Here is an 18,730-nt window from a genome sequence, read left to right on the forward strand (position 1 = left end):
AATGATTATATTTGAAATTGTTTTAATTTATCAGTGCCAACCATAAAGTGAAGTGATAATCTGAAGGTGACGCGAACATTTAGACATGATAATGAGCTGTGATGATGGGTGAGATGTGCAGGTTGTGGACAAACTTGGCAAGTATTCTTTGTTTGGCCTTTCCTAAAAATGGAAAATACAAATTAGTTTTATCACGAGAATGTAACCACAGCCTGAGCTGTAGGAGAGGCTGCCACGATATCTACGGGGTCAGTTGATGTCTACGTGAGCTCTGAGGTTATTGCTTCACCCTTCCAGCTGTGTGGTTTTTTTCCCAGACCCAGCCTTCTGTCCCTGTGTGGGTAGGAAAGACTTTGTTTTACTGACCGTGGTAGATGTTTGAGCTCTTGAATACACTGGTAGTTACGTAGAAGAGCAAGTGCAAGAGGTGCCTGTTTTCTTGCATAAAGGTTCTTCTCCCTGCCTTTGCTGGTTTCCTAATTTAAGCATAACGTAAGGTTGCTGGAGCCCTCTTACTTCATTACTGAGCATTGGTGGGGGGAAAAATGATGCCTTGTGCTTTCTTTCTTGCAGTGACTGATAGAGGTCACTCCCCGCTGCCGAGCTTCCCTGAGTACTTCGGAAAGCTGAGCATGTGTAGTCTTCACCAAAGTTGCAGAAAGGCTTAAGCTTTCTTTTCTTTTTCTTGGCCTGAATTTAAATATACAGCAATGACTGCAGCATGTGAAAAGAGTTTCTCTTCCCCATGTTGCTCTTGTAGCAGCTTGGCTTGCAAATTAAGCAGGTATAGAAATAACTTTGCTTTCTCAAATACTTTCATGATGTTTTCCTAGTCAAACCACTCTCCTTCTTCCACCTCTGTGGTTTTTTTTGGTAGTCCAGGCCTAACAATGAGGAGTTCACCTATAAAAGAAATAGGTAAACTTTGTTTCTTTGCAACCTCCCGGCAATGGAGACCTGTTTCCCTACAGGTGTCTGTCTATGGGATTGTTCTGGGACTTTGCTTTGTGTTCATCTGCTGCAGCATGGCAGCAAGGGAACATGTTGAAATTAGATTCCAGTGATGTGTCTTAATGAGGTTGGAAGAGGTACATGCTTCCAAACTGGCTTACTTTTTTGCTCCTACTGAGGAGTAATGAGATCTAAAGTTGGGAGGGTTGTTTTGGTTTTTGAGTTGGGTTATGTGGTTGGTTTGGGGTTTTGTTTTTTCCTTCTTTTGTGAAAAGCCTGCATGAGATGACCCTACAACAAAGATATTAGCTAAACACAGATTGCTTAGAAGTTGAAAGACGGCTGACTTCAAACGGGTATCTATTTGAGGATACCATAAAACATCTCAGTTCTCAGCTTTCCCACAGACAAGGGAGAAGTGCGAATAGCTTCCCTCTCTTGGAAGCTGTCCTTTGTTAGGTTGTCTGTCTCCTGTGCTGTCTGCACATGGCTTCCCTGTGGCCTCCTGATCCAACTGCTGCAGGGTGGGCAGCATGTCCACACAACCTCACTTGACCTGGAACAGTTGCTCCTGTTCCCGATTTTTACTTACGTGCATTGAGTTTGTGTACTTGTGGTATTCTGTCTGGGGAATGATGCTCCGTTTATGATTAATGGTGGTCTTTGACGTGCTTAAACTATCTAGTTCTGATTCCTAGAGCTTGTTGTCTGGTGTCCCGGTTTGAAGGACATCTGGCTTCAGATAAGTAATGTTAAAACAATTTCCAAGTTTTGTTTTATTTTCCTTTTGCCAAGAAACAAGTTATGGGCAGGTGCCCTCGGACCTTCTATTTCAGGCCTGCTCGCTCAACTAACAGCTCTGTGTAGCTCTCTTGTGTGTGGGGAGGAGCTGGAGATGTTGGCAGTATAGCATGCCTCTTTTTTTATGCTAATACAAGCCCTTAATCGTTAGATGTGCAGTCACATACATATATTGCGTGCGTGCACTCATTCTTCACGCTCTTCATAGTTGCACACAGTGTGGTGTGCCTGGGGACAAAGTGCCCTCATCCAATTATTCGCTCCTTATTAGAGAATCGGGGCTGGAGAACTTGGAGTAGAGCAGCATCCATCTACTCTCTGGGCTTGGAGCAAGAGGAGAGGGACCTGTGATCTGACTCAGTAATATAACTGTAACCAAAATACTGATGACTCTAGACTTCTCCAGTTGAGCTGTTCTGGTCTGTTGAATAGCTAACATGCATTTTAAACATTTTCCACATACATATTTAACTGATTGCACCAAATGGCTGTTTGTGTGATGATGTAACTGACCCCCTCCCTTGCTCTTCTTGAGAAAGCACCTGCTGGAACTGAAGGCTGTGAATAAACAGGGTTCATTATCTGCCAGGAAACTGACTCATTTTTCTGCTTGAAATGAATTAGTATGAAATCCTTCCCTTATTTTCCTGAAGTGGGAGGGCTGGGGTAAGTGGTTGAACTGCCCGGCTGGTCATCTTTTAACCTGACTCTCTTCATTACTCCAGCCTGAACAAGAGCATTTTAAAGAAAATGATTGATGTGTGGTGGGACCTCTGTTTGCATAGCCTTAGAAGCCTATGGAGATAACGGTAAGGCTTCTGCCCCCTCAGGAAAGACACCTCCTCTTCAATTCCCTATGGAGAAGCAGGAGCCCTATGTAATTATCCCAGAAACTGACGCAGATCTGCCTGCGTGGGTAAGCAGAGATTTCTGCTGTCCACACAGTCTGTGGTGTTAGGAACTCCCAGAACAAGGAGAATTCGAAACAGACATTATACATATGAAGGTAGGTAGAAAAGCCCTCAGAAGAGTAAAGCTGTCTGAGGCTGACTATGTTCTGGCCGTGTTTTCCAGCCTGTTATCATAACCATGGTGACTAGGAACTGATTCCCTCCAGCTGAATTTCTGATATAATCGCATGTTGTTAAGGGTCTAGGTGGAGGAACGCGATGTCTGTCTTCAGCTTGGCTGAGGTGCCTGCCCCGTTCTGAGCGCTGGTATAAAACTGCCGCTGTGGTGCAAAATAGCACATGCAGTAGCTTGAGCTGATTTAAATTTCTTCTTCTCTCCCTGCCCCTCAAGTTTTGCCCCTGCAAAATGAAAGTGCCAAGATCTTTCATCGTTCTTTTCATGTTGGAGTTTTTGCCAAACTAATCAATGCTGCCATAGCTGCTTTTGGCCCTTCTAATGTCCATCACGGATGTGTGCTGCTTCTGGCCTGGTGAAATAACACGTTATTCATTCCCTGGGTGCTGTACGATGAGGACCTCTGCGTAATACTCGCTCATCTTTAGTTCTGATGCATGGCCTTTGTCAGCAGGTGAAGTAATAGATTAACAGTGTGACCTTGGGTCCACTTAAAATCTGTTATCTTCCTCAGAACCACTGACCTTCCCTATGATGAGCTCCAAAGGTGCTGTGTAGTTCCTGTGGCATCAGGTGGTAAATGGAAGTTGAAATTCCTAGTGCAAGAGCAGAGGTGCAGGAATAGCATAATTCATCATGTGGTATTACTTTCTGGATAAACTGAAGCGGGTAAACTTTAAGGGGTTAACCATGTTCTTGAAACTTTGCTCCCTGCCTTGTGATTAGGAGAACTCAAATCCTAATGATTGTTTCTGATGTTTGAACTCCTACCTACAGTTCTCTTTTTTTTTTTTTTTTTTTTTTTGTTTTTTGTGTGTGTAATTGTGCTTCTTTTCCCTGCTCTCCTTCCTAAATGTACTTCTTCCCGTCCTGGCTGAATACCTGACACACTGTGTTTTCTGACTGAGAAATCCTTACAGCTTGTTTTCTACAGGATTCTTGCCCAGAATCAGTGATGGGGTAAAGATGTTTTCTTGTGACAACTTCTGTCCTATATCAAACCTGCTTCTCTGACAACTCCACACCTCCAGCTGGGAAGGATGTCTTCTCTGTCCCTGGTTGCCCTTCAGACTTAGCACTCTCACAAACAGGCCAAAGTGTTCTAGAAAAAACATGTTTGGAACTTGTCTGTGATCACGTATCGCATCTTTGCTGTCACTGTTTTCCCTAAACAAAGGAAATTTTCTTGCAAAGGGCATTCATTATTTGGAGTAACTTAAAAAAAAAAAGTGATGAAAAGAATGCCTAGCAGGGCTTGGATACTCGTAAGAAAGGTAACCACCTTGGTGAGGACGAGTATGGCAAAGATGTGAATGAGGGGGTGGAGGAGCTAACTCAGAGGAGTGCAGAAGTGAGTGTTGAGGTTTTCATCAGCAGTGAAATCTCTTGTAGAGATTTATCTCTTGTAGGTGGTTCCAACTGCCTTAAGAAAAAGTTTGACCATTTTGTTTGACATCTCTTCTAATCATCAGCATGTGACCTGTTTTAATTCAGTCTTGATGCCGGGCTAGATATGCCTAGCCATAACCGTGTGAAAGCTGAAACAGTCTAGAAATGTTAGCTTAGAGGTATCGGAGTAGATTATGTTAAGGATTAATTTTAGAAATCATCTTTTCAGGCAGTCTTTAGAACTGCATACTGATTGCTTTTTTTTTTTTATTTTAAGCTTGAATATGAAATTGGTGATCGCAATAGTGTTTTTCTGTTTGACAAGAACTACAAAACTTTTATGGAAAATGAAGCTATGGAACAAAATGCTTGATGGTTTCTGCTTATGTGATTTCAATTTGCTCTTTGAAAGTAGGCAACACAATACAGAAATGTCTGAAATAATTTTTTTTTCCCTATTCTTCTAAGAAACGGGGGTGGGGGAAGGCCAGGGATTGGGTTGGTTGAGATTTTTGTTTAGAATAGTTTTCTGTGTTCTATTGAGGCTGTAATTGATCTCGAAGAATTAATTGGACTTGTTAACAGTTAATAATTGAGTTTAGGATTTGAGGGAGGGTAGCAGTGTTATTGGGCAGCTGGAGAACACTCAGCTGTCTTTAGGCTTCAGCTTTCTTGTTATCTTTAGGTTAAACGTTGCCCTGCTGTAAGGGAATCTAGTTTTAAACTGTTGCTATTCTTTACATTCCTATGAGGAACCGCAGGAGCGCATCCGTAGGGATGAGCGCTCGGGAGAACTGTCTGCCGGCTGTAATTCGGAGGGCTGGGAAAGGGATGTAATATGAAGTAGTGCAGTAATTTCACCTCCAAATGGGCAGTAGGGAATATAAAAGCCTTTCCAGGGAAGATATAAAACCAGAGGAGGAAGCTCACAGAAGCTGCCAGAGCTGTCGATACACTTCTGCTTCAATGGATAACGATGAAGTGCTCTGTCTTAGGCCCCCTTCGTCACTGAAGGCTGAGGCTGTGGGAGAGACAGGAGTGCTTGCTTCATTTTACTGGTTTACTCTGGTGTGCAGCACCAGCTTAGGAGGATGGCAGCTGACTAAGCACCCTTTTGATTTTTAAGGAAACTAAGCCTCGGTTTGTTAGCGCCTCCCTTCTGGCTGGGGAGGAAAGCCCTTCCCCGGGTGCTGCCTGGATTAAGCGCTACCCAGCAGCGTGCCTGCTGTCGCGGCGAATCGAAGACGCGGTGTGGGAATTGCGCATCCTTAGAAACTATTACTGAGAAGTTACATTTGCTGCGCTTAAATATCTTTTTGAAGCCTGCCGGAATGAATCACCCTGTCCCCAAGAGGCTTTTGGTGGCGATCCTCGCCCCCGTGGGGAGGGTGTGGGTATAGTCCAATGGCTGATGCGCTGCGAGGAGGCTGCTTGATGACTTTCTTTTTTTCTTTTTTTTTTTTTTCTTTTTCTTCCCCTCGAGCTGCAGCTTCTGGCATTGAGCTGCTTCATTCCTGAGAAATTTCCCTTTTTGGCTCATCGTGTCTTGTGTGCTTGCACTCCTTTTCTCTCTCCTGTGTCTAAAGGTGTCCTGTACCTTGGACTTTCCTTCTTTTCCCCCTCCTTGGAAGCGATTGCCGCTGTTTGCAGACCGGAGGTAACAGAGCAAGCATAAGCGGCGGTTCGATAGCTACTGATGCCTGACAGAAATGGAATCTGCTGAGATCTCAATGCTGCTCAACAGAGGCAATTTATATCTTCTTGTAGTAGTTTTTAATAAAAAAAAAAAATAAATAAACCAACAAAAAAACTACAATCCCCCTCCTCCTATTTTAGCAAGCTGTGCCAGAAGCATATCTCAGGGTGAGCAGAGTTAATCTTCATCATTGCAGCATTGACTGACAACCTGGAGGATGATAATGTGTGATTTTTATTTTTTTTTTCCCTGTGAGCGGGGGAGGAAATTGCAGTTTCTCTGCTAATTGTACTTTAGATGTCATTTGTGACAATTTCATATTGTCTAGACGGAGATAGTGGAGCAATTGCTTCCACAGAGCCTAGTGTTAGCCTGTTATATATCTGGGTAGCAAAAATGGGATGGTGTGGGAGAGAAAGAGGGTGCTGTAAGCTGCAGAAAGGATTCAGGAGTCAAGCATGATCTACTGAAATGTTTCAAAAGGAGATGCAATATGCATTTCTGTTCTGTCTTTGCGTGCTTCTCTGTTGGAAACTTAGATGTTTAGTGGCTAACAGTTCCCTGTAACAGAGCTGCTTCTATTCATCTATGAATTATATTTATCCTCCTTAACAGAATTGCTCCCAACCTCAGCATTTACTGTGGTAGGATATTGGGCTACCTTAATGCTTTTGGCTTACTGACAATAAATGGTCTATGTCTCTTCTGGGGCTTTGGGTGGCAGAAGGTATGAATGTGGCAACTAAGACTTGATAGACTACAGCATGACTTACTTTAAAAACATTTCTCTGTGCTTTCCTGGGGGACGGTAGGTTACACTGTCATTGTCACAGATGGGACACTTTATTGATGATTATAGCAGTGTGTCTATTATTGAACCCATTTGTCAGTACCAAATGCATTTGGATCTGTAACTTGGGTCTCAAGGGCTCAGTTGAGAATGAGTTAGTTAAATAATAGATTTTGTGTTTAGTACTCTAGTTTCAGTACAGATATTGTTATTCTCTGGAGCATTAAGCACAGAGATAGTCCATCTGGATCTCATGAGATTGCAGGTTTTCTTGTTTTGGTTTTTTGGTGTGGTTTTTTTTTTTTTTTGCTTACTATATATATTTATATCCACCTGTTTGCTTTGTGATTTGAGAGGGCACAGTTGTAGGACAATTAAGAACTACCAGTATGGCTTAAAATCAGCTACAGCTTTTAGCAGTTGCTGTTAACTGAGTTATATTTGCCCGCTTGATCCACCCACCCTAATATATGGCTTGTGTGCCTCAGTGCGAGAGGGTGCAGGAGTTGAGTTGGGTCTTGGCAGGCTTGGAAGGTTCTGCTGGAATGGTGGTCTTAGCCGAGACTGTTCAACATGGGGCAGCGCAGCCTCGGAGAGGGTCCTGGGGGCTTTGTTTAATGGGGTGCATTTGTCATCCCGCTCCCCACACCCCACAGCTGCTGGTCTTCCTAGGGAGCCCTTCTGGTGAAGGAGGTGCTCCTGAAGCAGCAGTGTCTGAGGTGCCAGGTACCCGGTAGAGCAAGGCTCTTCAAGTATTTATTTCAAGGATCAGATGGAGTGTAGATTCCTTGAAGTGCTGTTCCCGAGCCAAGCAGAAGGACTCCTGGCAGACCTATACCGAGTAACTACAATGTGTGCCCTGCTCCTGCTTCCACACCGTTCTGGTGCCCTCTGGTTGGTATACCTTTTGATTTCCTTCAGCACAGCTGCTGGCTGCTTTCTGAAGGTGATGCCTCTAATTCAGTGCTCTTCTTGGGCAGCTCCCAACCTTTCCAAAGGTGAGAAGGGAAACATGGCTGGAGAATACCTGGAGACTCCTTTCTAACAGAGCCTGCTGAGCGGTGCAGCACGTACTGGTCATCTTCCCTTGCTCTGATATTGCTGTGTGGTTTAGTGGATAGACTCTGAAAGGTCAGGAAAGAGGGTGGCGAGACTTGTCAGAGATAGTGAGTTGGATGATTATTTGTGTGTACGCATTAAGAGGACGCTGTAGGCATTGCAGGGAAATGGCATCAAACAAGCCACTTGGGTTGTGTGTAGGTTGTTCACACCTGGAAGGAGGCAGCTACTGTTTCTAGGGTTGTGGCCCTGCCAGCCTCTGCGTGCTGTTGGGAGATCTTTCTCCTTGATATTAAGTCCAGTGATTAGACAGGACAGTCCAACGGGGTGACGGCCTCGGCACATCCAGGCAGCTCTGAGGAGCCGACTTCTAAAAAGCATGTTGGCATTGCAGTGGCAGTAACCCAGTCTCTGAACTCTGAGCCAGTGGTTTAGAAAGGGGCCAGCTGACTGAATAGGTAGAATATCCCTTCTGCGGTTTATATGTGAAGCGGGTGATAATTATACCTCCTAGGTATAGGACATCAGGTATACCTCATAAAGCTGTTGGCAGTGTTTGTTCCGGATTAGCTGCTTTTGCGTATATTGACTTGAGTATTTGGAGCTGGAGAGAGGCTTTGGTAAGGCAGGATTGGAGTATGATAACTTTGTGGGGAGCCAAGGGATTCCTGTTATCTAGCAGTGTTGAAGGTTAGAGCTTTTGACTCAGTAACTTGGGGAACTAATTCATCTTAAAGTTTAAGAGATTTAATAACTGTTCTTGAATAAGACAAATGGTTGCCAAGCAACTTTGCGCCAGAGAGGACAGGATTTCTTGCCTTCTGTAGAGTCCCAGCGCTTTGCAGCAAGTACTGAGTCTCTCGAGCTGACACGTGCCTTTCCAAGTAACTGGAGCGATCTCTTGCTGTTTTCTGTATTCTAGATTTATAATGTAAAATTGAAGTAAATTAAAAAAAAAAAAATGCTGGAAGGCAGTGAAAAGTTGTATGGGGATCCTGATGGGGGGGCTGCTGCTGGAAAAAAACATGTCTCGTTTGCATTTCTACTGTCTATATCTGGCTAGAAATGGGAAATTGGGTATGGATTATATCTGGTCCTTCTTCCTGTGTTGACGCTTGCTGTCCTGCATTCCAAATGCTAACTGCAAAAGAGGAGCGTGGGGCTAAGACTGAAAGGTTCAGATCTTTCTCACCAATTGTGTGTGTGAAGAGAACAGATGTGATGTTGGACTTCTTTGACTTTCAAACCACAACAGTTTTCATTTAAGTTATGAAGACTTGAAAAGAAAATTTAGCAGGAGTTCTGAGGCAAAAAGACTTGAAAGGGAACTCGGCAGCCTTATAAACTTTGCCGGTTGATTTTTCCACTTTCCACGCCCACCCCAAATCATCTCTCTTGTTCATCTAATGGCTGCGACAGGCTTGAATGAGTCAGTCTTGAAACAATACCATCCTCTGCTTTATGACAAGAAGCTAGAAGTGCATGTAGAAGCCAGGATGGAGGACATGTTCCTGCTACATACTTTTGATTCTGCTGCTTTCATGACTCAGACTCACTTCTCATATATTCAAGCTGTCTGGCTGCATTTGCATACATTTACTTCTTGAGTGAATATTTGGTATCTCTCCCTGTGGCTGATCAAGGTACAGAGGAAATGAATTTTTTTTTTTTTTTTTTGGCTGAAAACCTCTCTTTCTGAGCATTGAGGCTAAGATTGAATATCTTACTGTGAATAAACACCAGCTGTGCCCTTAAAGTCCACATGCCCCCTGCTCCTTGGCCTGTTCCCTGTGTAGCCACCTTTGAGTAGGTAAGAATTTGACAGATGGCCAACGCAGCGTTAGTGTTTATGGACCTGACAAATAGGGATGGCTTGTCTCCGAAGGAGAAGTAGTATCTGCATCTTTCTCTCGAAATTTGGAAGAGGGTTTGGGACCACTCTTCTTCCTTACTTGAGGTGTTCTTTCTCATGTGCAGTGAAAATATTACACTTTGAATAGATGTGGAGTGAAAACACTTCAGCCATCAGTGAATGGTTCAGTATGTTGCAGAATTCTCTGCACTGACGATAGAAATAGTCTTAAGAGGTTTCAGAAAGTAGGGCATGAACAGGAGGGATGTTCCTGAATGGTCTTTGACTTCGTTATTTGTTTTTCCTTTCTAGGAGATTGCTGGAGTCTTCCCTCATTTCATTATCTCGCTACGATGGAGCAGGGTCCCGGGAACACCCGATCTACCCAGATCCAGCCAGGTAAGAGCTAAATGCAATCTAAAGGTATTTAAGTTTCATAGACAAAAGCATAACTTTGGTATAACTCACTGAATCCTTTAGGAATGGTTCTATTATTGGGCCAATGTCCTTCTCAATGACTTGCCATGGGGGCATGGTGCAAACCAAATGAGAAGATGCTGTTAAGCCTGGAAGAAAATGAGGAAAAGGGGAAGAAATTGCTGTTAAGTAAGCGCATAAGGATTCCTGAAATCATTTGGGATGGAGAACACTAGGTGGCAAGCAGGTCCAACAGTAAATGAGATTATATCAATACATTTGAAATCACTTCTGAAGAAAAATGAAGGAAAACAAATGGTCTATTGAGGAGTGAGGCAGAATGCAGTAAAGGCAGTTAGGAGCTGATATGAGCAGACAACATGCTTGGAAGAGTGGAATTTCTCCATTAATATACCTATATGAGAGAGCATAACTAGGACGTTAAGTGTACTTAACTAAGAACAAAATACTGACAGTTATTTCTGAAGAGTCATGAATCATTGACATTAGGCATAGAAACACCTGTAGTGCTGCTTCATCTCCAGAAAATGTGGGAGTGTTTCAGAGGACTACAAAAAGCAAACATGGCAGAGTTATCAAAAATGGAAAGGAGTGATCTTTGCGGTTTCTGCTTAGTGTATTATAAAGCAACAGATGGGGTAACGTGACCCACAGGCTCTGTCAGAAGAAATGATAGAATCGTGAATGGCAAGCAGCTTTGGAAGCTTTCAAAGAATAAATCGTGACAAATAAGCTTTCTTTGGATGGTTTTAACAAAACCATGAATGAAGAAATTTCAGTAAGTGTAAAATATATCTTATTTAGCCTCTTAAGGAACTTCTGGCATAGCTGCATGTTTTAAAGGCTACTAGGATTTATCATAAAGGAGAGTATAGAAGTACCAGTGTATGAAAATTAAATATTTAAGTTGCTGAAGGAGGGTGGTGATTTTTTTTTTTAAAAAAATCTCATTCTTTTTTGCATCATTAACAACAAAATCTGCATTTTTATACGGATGATGCTCTAAGTACAAGTTCTGAAATAAAAGGGTATGTTTCAACCTGGCTACATGGTATAACTGTGCTGGTAAATAGCTCCTTGCTAACTATCTCTGTAGATGAGGCCTTGTAGAGGTGAAATCTTATATTAGGCTTTTCCCCCCCCCCCCATTTATTGCAAAGAAAGTTGCTTTGTAAAGATAATTCAAAGACTCAGGAATGATGTAAATAAAACTAGTGAGGTGAAAGTACGGTGGAGTGTGCTACCTTTACACAAGGTCATTGAGAAACCAAGTTGGGTAACTGCAGAAGGTCTTGGCAACTGCATGTCAGAATGATGCTGATAAATTTAAAAGCTTTCTAAATGGCAATTGATTAAATGGCAGGTAAAGGGATTGATTTACCTGGAAAGATGAAAATGATATTTTACAAATGTTAATTAAAAGATGTTACTACATTCAGGTCAATTTATGAATGCCAAGAACTGCTAAATGGCTGGAAGTGCACCATTCCTTATTTCTGGAATGTGTAACCCAAAGCAGGCAGATTTTTGAGCAGCGATTGTAAGAACTGATTCTGGCTCTCTGGGAGCTGCCTTTTGAAAAAGAAAAGGAGTGCCTGCCTAGGTTACTGAATTCTGTTTTTTTTTTTTTCCCTTGTGTCAGATCTCTGCTATGGTGTAACTCAATAAAATGTATGAAAAAGGATCACTGCCTGAGACATTGCCTAGCATAAGGACCATTGTCAAAAATATTCTTCTACTTGAAGCCATTTTTGAACTGATGCGATGCTCTTCGTGTGACAGTCCAAGTGTTTCTAGGCTGTGGTAGAAGCTATAGTAGCTTGAGTTTATAAGGAGCTTTAAAAGAAAAGTTGAGTGTTGAAACTTCTTTTAAGAGTGTTAATTTATTCCAGTAAGTGTCAGTCCTTTTCAGAGGATGAGATTTATAGATGCATAATTGGCATGAGCTGGGAGTTTTGAGTGGGGTAAGATCAGTCTTCCTCCATAAACCTTACTGGTGTGGCTAGCCTAGTAGGATCTTTTTAACCATCCCTTTAACTTGTTTGAAATTAGGGATGTAGTTAAGAGGAGTGCTATTGCATTCTGAGTTTTTTCTGTAACATCCTAAGTTTATAGCAGAAAGCTATGACTTTCATCTGTTCTTAAATAACAAAGTGGAAAAGTGAAATAAAGGTGAAATAAACTAAATCTATGTGCATTTAAATACATATTAAAAATATATATACTTTCTGGTCTAGTGGGAGGTGTCCCTGCCCAGGGCAGGGGGATTGGAACTCGATGATCTTTAAGGTCCCTTCCACTCTATGATTTTCCTTAACACCAAGTTGCCTCTAATGGAGTTTGGTTTTTTGTTGGTTTTTTGTTTGTTTGGTTGGTTGTTGTTTTTTTTTTTTTAAAACACCGTGATTTGAAGAATTTATTTTTAAGAGTGTATGTATGTTAGTTTTGTTTCTGCATCTACTGTCTGTAATGGAGCTATATTTGAGTAACGTAGTTCAGGAGGGAGGCAGGGAAAACATTTATTTTTTTTTTTTTTAAGTTCCCTCAGATTCAGAATGAATATTCTGATGTAGACTGCAGCAGTCGATCTCGGTGGCCTTGCTGAACTTCTCTAAGGTCAGCTTGGCTGTTCTGTCATTCTCCACAGTTTCCATATGTACTTTCAGAAAACAATCTGCAGAGGAATCAAAGAAAGCTGTCATCAAAGAACACCTATAACTTTTTTTTTAATAGAAATCCTCAAAAAGGTGCTCCCAGACTGCATATATAAAGCATCACAAGGGTATTTGGTAGATACATCTCTAGGAAAAAAAATTAAGCTGCTAGAAAGTTACCGGGAAAGAGACCCTCAGGCCGAATGTTGCCTGTAAGTTTAAGGCTTAAGTGGAATGGGAGCAACCAAAAGTTGGTGGCCGCTACCAGCATTGCCTTCAGCTCAAGGACTGGTGGTATGTATGCCACCGTAGGTATCACCAAGGAAATGAATGACACCAATCAGGTAACCCCTTTAAAACATGTCTGCTGACTGAGAGGCATTTAGAGGTGTGAGCTGTAATGTCAGTCAACACCCTGGCCATCAGCATCAAGCCAGGGTTGATGAGTAGTGTCAGTACATCTGAAACGTTAGGAGACTTGGGGGTCTGCACAGCTTGGGCATAGCGCTCTTGGATGCAGATACACCAATTCTTGTGTTTGTCTTGGGGAACTAGGTCTAGACGTTCTCTAGATGATCCTGTAATTTTTTATTTTTTTTTAAATTACTTCCTTAGAAGATACTAAAAAGGGGGAGGATGGAAAGAAGCTGCCTTTGTGGAAAAAAAAAATTTAAAAAAATTAAATTTAATATTTTTATGTTGTCCATAAATACAGCCAGCTGGATTGGATATCTGGCTGTAACCAAGGACGCTGTAGTAGCTTGCTCTATTATTCAGAATGCTATTTAAAGCAGGATACTTGAACTTTACTAATGGTAGCAAAACATATCCTTCCCTCGGTTCCACTTCTCACAGGCCAGCCAGCAGCACTGGGTGCCTAGAGAATGCACTGCCTCCCGATGATGCGGTGGTTGGATGAGACAGAAGCTGTTTTGGTTCTGGTTTTTGCACTACAGCGTTGCTCCCACTCGCTGCCGTGTTTTGTGGCAGCGTGGCCTCTCCTCCTCTGAACCATCCGCTCCGGTAAATGGGACCCAGTCACCTCAGACTAGGTTAATTTAGCTCCTGTGGTGTTCTCAAACGCAGCCTGCTGTCCTGTGAACACGAACTTGGTGTAAGGATTACTGGATAACCTCTGCCTGTGTTTTGCCCCTGCTTTGTTAGAAGGACAGGGAAGAGAGAAGTGGCCTGGGAAGCCCGCTGTGACGGGCGCGTGTTGAGCCAGCAGATAGACTGACTTTGGTCAGGAGCTGGTTTACACTTGTGTTCAACAGCTGAGTGAACTGAGGAGGTTTGTTTAATGTTAGCCGGTGTTTCTATGCTGCAATGCAACCTTCTCCTCCCTCCAGGACAGCTAACGCTCTTATGCTGGCTCTCAGCTCTGGTTCTGATCTGTGTCGTAACTGTATTCCAAGGACAGATACAGCCTGACAAATACACTTTTTTTTTTTCACTGAATTTTCACTGAATTTCACTGAATTTTTTTTTTAGAGTTGGAAGGGACCGTAGAGATCATCTAGTCCAACTCCCCTGCTGAAGCAGGGTTGCCCAGAGCATTTCAGAGCACGTTACTCAGGACTGCATCCAGGCGGGTCTTGAAAATCTCCAAAGAAGGGGACTCCACACCCTCCCTGGGCAGCCTGTTCCAGGGCTCTGGCACCCTCACCGTGAAGAAGATTTTTCTCATATTTGAGTGGAACCTCCTATGTTCCAACTTGTGCCCGTTGCCCCTCGTCCTCTCACTGGCAACCACTGAAAAGAGTCTGGCTCCCTCCTCCTTCAACCCACCCTTCAGATACCTATAAGCATTGATAAGGTCTCCCCTCAGCCTTCTCTTCTCCAGACTAAAGAGCCCCAGCTCTCTCAGCCTTTCCTTGTAAAGGAGATGCTCCAATCCCTTAATCATCTTTGTTGCCCTTTGCTGGACTCTTTCCAGTAGTTCCCTGTCCCTCTTGAACTGGGGAGCCCAGAACTGGATGCAGTATTCCAGTTGTGGCCTCAACAGTGCAGAGTAGAGGGGGAGAATGACCTCCCTCGACCTACTAGCCACACTCTTCCCTATGCAGCCCAGGATTCCATTGGCCTTCCTGGCCACAAGAGCACACTGCTTGCTTTTTTTTCCCCTGCATGCACTCACCTGCAAAGATTTAATTCCTTAGCCCATTGCTTTAAATATGTTTCTCCCCTGCCCTTTTGTATTTTATCCCTCACACCTTTATCTCTGTGTATCAAACGTAAGCTTCTTGTCTTCTCTTTGGCAATCTTTTTTCACAGTCTCTCTGGTCTACGTTCCATGTGCTGTCAAGAAGCTGAATCTGGCATCTCGTCATCCATTATGGCCAGGCTTTGTTGCCTACTCTTTCTTGTTCTAACAAGTATCGCTGTGTTTTTTCTTGTGATGTGCTGCATTGTTTGAGAAGACTGGATGTCTGCAAAAATGCATTCTTCGTATCCTTCTTGAAAATTCACCCTTGGTGTGGTATTAGGAAAGGAAAAATGTTTCAGGGATTGCAGTGCTGGACTGCTGAGATCACTGCTCATGTATTCCAGTGTTGCCTTGTTTCTCTGTTCCTTTCTTTCTCTATATACACATATTATGCCGGAGACTTATTTTTAGGCGTACACAGAGGCTTTGGCTTATGGAAAAGGTCAAAGTAGAGAACAACTCCTCGTTTATGAGTGCACTGCTGTAGTGCTTTGCTTTTTTATACTTGGCCTATTAAATCTTCAGGGGAGTAGGGACAAGTGCTGTGTTTGTACAGTGCAGCCTTCCACGTTACGTAAGCACAAACAGCTCTAACTCATCGAACAGCACATAAAAGGTCTAGGAGGGATCCAAAACAAACTGAGTGTGTGGTTCCCCTTACTCTTTTGCTGCTTATTGATAGTTTTAGATCAGTTTTAAGACCCCTGAGCCTGTAGTCTGTCTACTAACCTTGCCTGTTTACCAGGATGGCAGCCTGGTAGGGTACGGGGAGCTTACTCTGGGGAAGACTCTCTCTCTTAGTGTCTACATGACTTCTAATTCCTTCTTTCTTGCCACCTTCTCTTTTCCTTATATGCCCTGAATGTATTGCGGAATGGGAGATTGAATGTCCTTGATGGGTGTCTGCAGCCAAAACACCATTAAAACAATCTATCCCTTGAAGAATTAGCACATTTCTTTCATACTGCTCTAGAAAGCAGTCCCTAGAAATACTATTAAATGTAGATTTCCATTGAAATATGACTTCAGGGATAGTAGCAGAGCACTTTATCAGATCTGGTCTGATTGTTTGCTGCTCATGCTGTTGTGGATGTGAAACTTATCCATATACAAGCAAAATCTTATTCCTAGTACATTCCCATAGAATCAGCACAGATCTAGAATGGAGAAAAAATCACAAGTCTTCTGACAATCATATGATCAGAGATGATTATGAAGTTGCATTTTTGTCACTGGTTGTAGTTTCACACAGTGAAACTATGTGGTATTGGTCACTGTAAAATTGAATGTATCCATAAGAGTCTTCATGACTGACAGTGAGGTCCACTGTGAAACGAATTTAGCTTGAAACTGTGTTCTGAAGATGGGTAGCATTCCTATAAGGCAGACAGGCTACCTCTCTTTGTGGTTGCAAATGAATATATTTTCTTCTCTAGACTATCCCCTAGAATTCACTGTTCATTTGAGGTTTTTTGTTTTGTTTTTCTTTGTTTAAAGCTGTTCACGCTTTCATTTGTAGATTAAAAATTAGGGCTGCTCTCTCCATTATCTTGCCTGTGGTCCCTTTGCAGGAAATAAGACTGATTTCGTTCTTTTTTTATTCAGTTCGAGTTACCAAGCTGGCACTTCCCAGCATCATAAAAATGCAAACACATATATGGAAGTGGGGGGTAGGGAGGGAGTGAGCCAGAAGCTAAAGCAATAGACAACTTAATGTCTAATTACTTGGGAAGGGCTGTTGTCATCTCCCCTTCTGCCTCCCCGAATTAAATTTCAAGTCTAAGCCAAATAAGGCTAAAGATTATTCAAGCGTTTGAGGTGTCTGGACTTCAATACCGAGTAATCGTGTCACAGAAAGCACATGATAGGAGCTATGCAGTGTAGGAAAAGAGAATGTGTTTTTACCTGTCTAGCATCAAGGAAAGGGGTAACAGCTAATGCAAACAAAGGCCAAGTTATGCATGAGAGCGAATTAAGAGTTAATTGCAGAGGAAAATGTTTTCTTTCAGGTGGGATGCAAGGCTTTTAATGCTTCTCTTAACATACATCTAGTGGATCTGATGAAATCGCCAGTATATGAAATCCCAACCATTTGGATTACAAAGTAGTTAAACAAAGCTGTTAAACCTTTCTTTCTCCTGCTTGATGTTTTATGGGGCTCCATAAGTACCCTCAAAACAAACTGCACCTTCCTTCAATATTTATTTGAACGCTGCTGCTGCTGCTGGTTGGCATCGCAAGCAGAATTCAGGTTGGGAGCGAGCTTGATTCTTATCAGGGATGTTTGTTGGAGTTAGTTGTGTGAACTGGTAATAAATGAAACAATGAGCTCCAAAGAGTCCTGAGAAGCAAACTTCTCTGTGCTGTGGATGAGCTTCTTGTCTGTAGGTACTGTGTAGTGCTTCTGTTTGCACAGCAAGGGAATCACGTGGGAGTGTAGTGTATAAAGAGAAAATTACTTTTAGCTACTTTATTTACTGTGTCTTACTCATGGATAAAATGCAAACAGCTGATTTTGTGATATGCTGCTGCTGTCCTGGCACTTGGAGCTCTAAAGGAAAAACAGGACTGGTTGTCATTCTGTACTTGTGTAACGAGTGTGTATATATCTATCTCTCGCTCAGGTTGTCTCCTGCTGCATATTATGCTCAGAGGATGATCCAGTATCTTTCCCGGAGGGACAGTATTCGACAGCGCTCTATGCGATACCAACAAAACCGTCTCCGCTCTTCTTCCTCCTCTTCTTCCACTTCAGAGAATTCAAGCCCATCCGTAGAAGGAAATGATCTGGAATTTGAAGATTTTGAGTAAGTGTGCTTGCTGCCTTGCCCTCTTGCTTGAACCTGTTGTCAGCATAAGACTGCTTTGTTGCTTCCTACTGTTTACCAATCAAAGACATCTCAGGCTTCCTGTAGGAACAGGTTAAGTCATTCAATCAATAATTAGAGCAGTGATTGCTACAAATGGGTCTTGTTATTCCTGTTATGAAAATTAAGGATGCTTTAGGCTACCTTGAATGCACCAAGCTATCTCAAACAGATTTAAAGGACTGGTTAAATAAAGAAAAGGAGAATCTTTTTCTCCAATTGAACAGATGGGGAGCCAAGAGTTTATTAGAGCCTTCAAATCTTGAGACAGAACAGGAACCACTAAGAGGTTTTGCAGGACTTAGTTCTTTGGTTTAAGGCTGTAGGACACAGTCAAATATATTCTGTTAATTTTACTTGCTCTATCTGTACGACTTTGTCAAATTAGCTGAAATTCTTAGGATTGGTTTTCTGGAATACTTGGTGATTGTGGATCTATGTTAAGGGTTAGTTTCCTGTAAGGAGAGCAAATGGCCTCTTGTGTCGAAGTGAGGAATGGTCCTGCATCCAAACTTTAGAAGAGCACTCTTGTAAGACACTGCATTTCCTTCTGAGGAGTTCTCCAGACAAGCTTTTGAATTCGGCTCTCCAACACCTGCTTTTGAACTTCTAGTGATACCCAGTGTAATCCCAGCAAAAAAATTTATTGCAAACTCTTTCCCAGAAATGGAAGTACAGTAATGGATTGTTTCATTGGCATGGAGACCAAAAGCATAGGAATTTAGATTAAAATCCATTTTAGCAGGAAAAAAACCCAACCTTTTCTAGTCTGTCTTCGGTTGTTTCCTTTTAAGTATGGGATTTTCCCTGGGTACTGTATTTCACTGAATTTTTTCTCCCTTTGTGTATATTGTGATTAAAACATAAGATGATTCTGAGCACAGTCATAGAAGTAGTCTAGGGAGGTAGTGTGGTAGGGAGGTGTGTTTCACAGGAGGTGT

At 42.4% G+C, this 18,730-nt stretch overlaps 1 protein-coding gene across 5 annotated transcripts in view; it reads left to right on the forward strand.

Annotated features, from left to right (window-relative positions):
- The window catches only part of AMBRA1 (autophagy and beclin 1 regulator 1), a 129,768-nt gene that overhangs the window by 13,401 nt on the left and 97,637 nt on the right, over nt 1-18,730 (forward strand). For 2 of the 5 annotated variants that reach the window (XM_074148754.1, XM_074148756.1), the window contains 2 exons: nt 9,937-10,023; nt 17,547-17,729. The exons of 1 other annotated variant lie outside the window; for it this stretch is intronic. In XM_074148754.1, coding sequence (XP_074004855.1) covers nt 9,937-10,023; nt 17,547-17,729 — 270 coding nt within the window. The remainder of the gene's footprint in view (nt 1-9,936; nt 10,024-17,546; nt 17,730-18,730) is intronic. 2 more of the 5 variants (XM_074148755.1, XM_074148757.1) reach the window with 2 other exon arrangements.

The sequence above is a fragment of the Numenius arquata genome, chromosome 6, assembly GCF_964106895.1.
Source record: "Numenius arquata chromosome 6, bNumArq3.hap1.1, whole genome shotgun sequence".
Taxonomy (NCBI): domain Eukaryota; kingdom Metazoa; phylum Chordata; class Aves; order Charadriiformes; family Scolopacidae; genus Numenius; species Numenius arquata.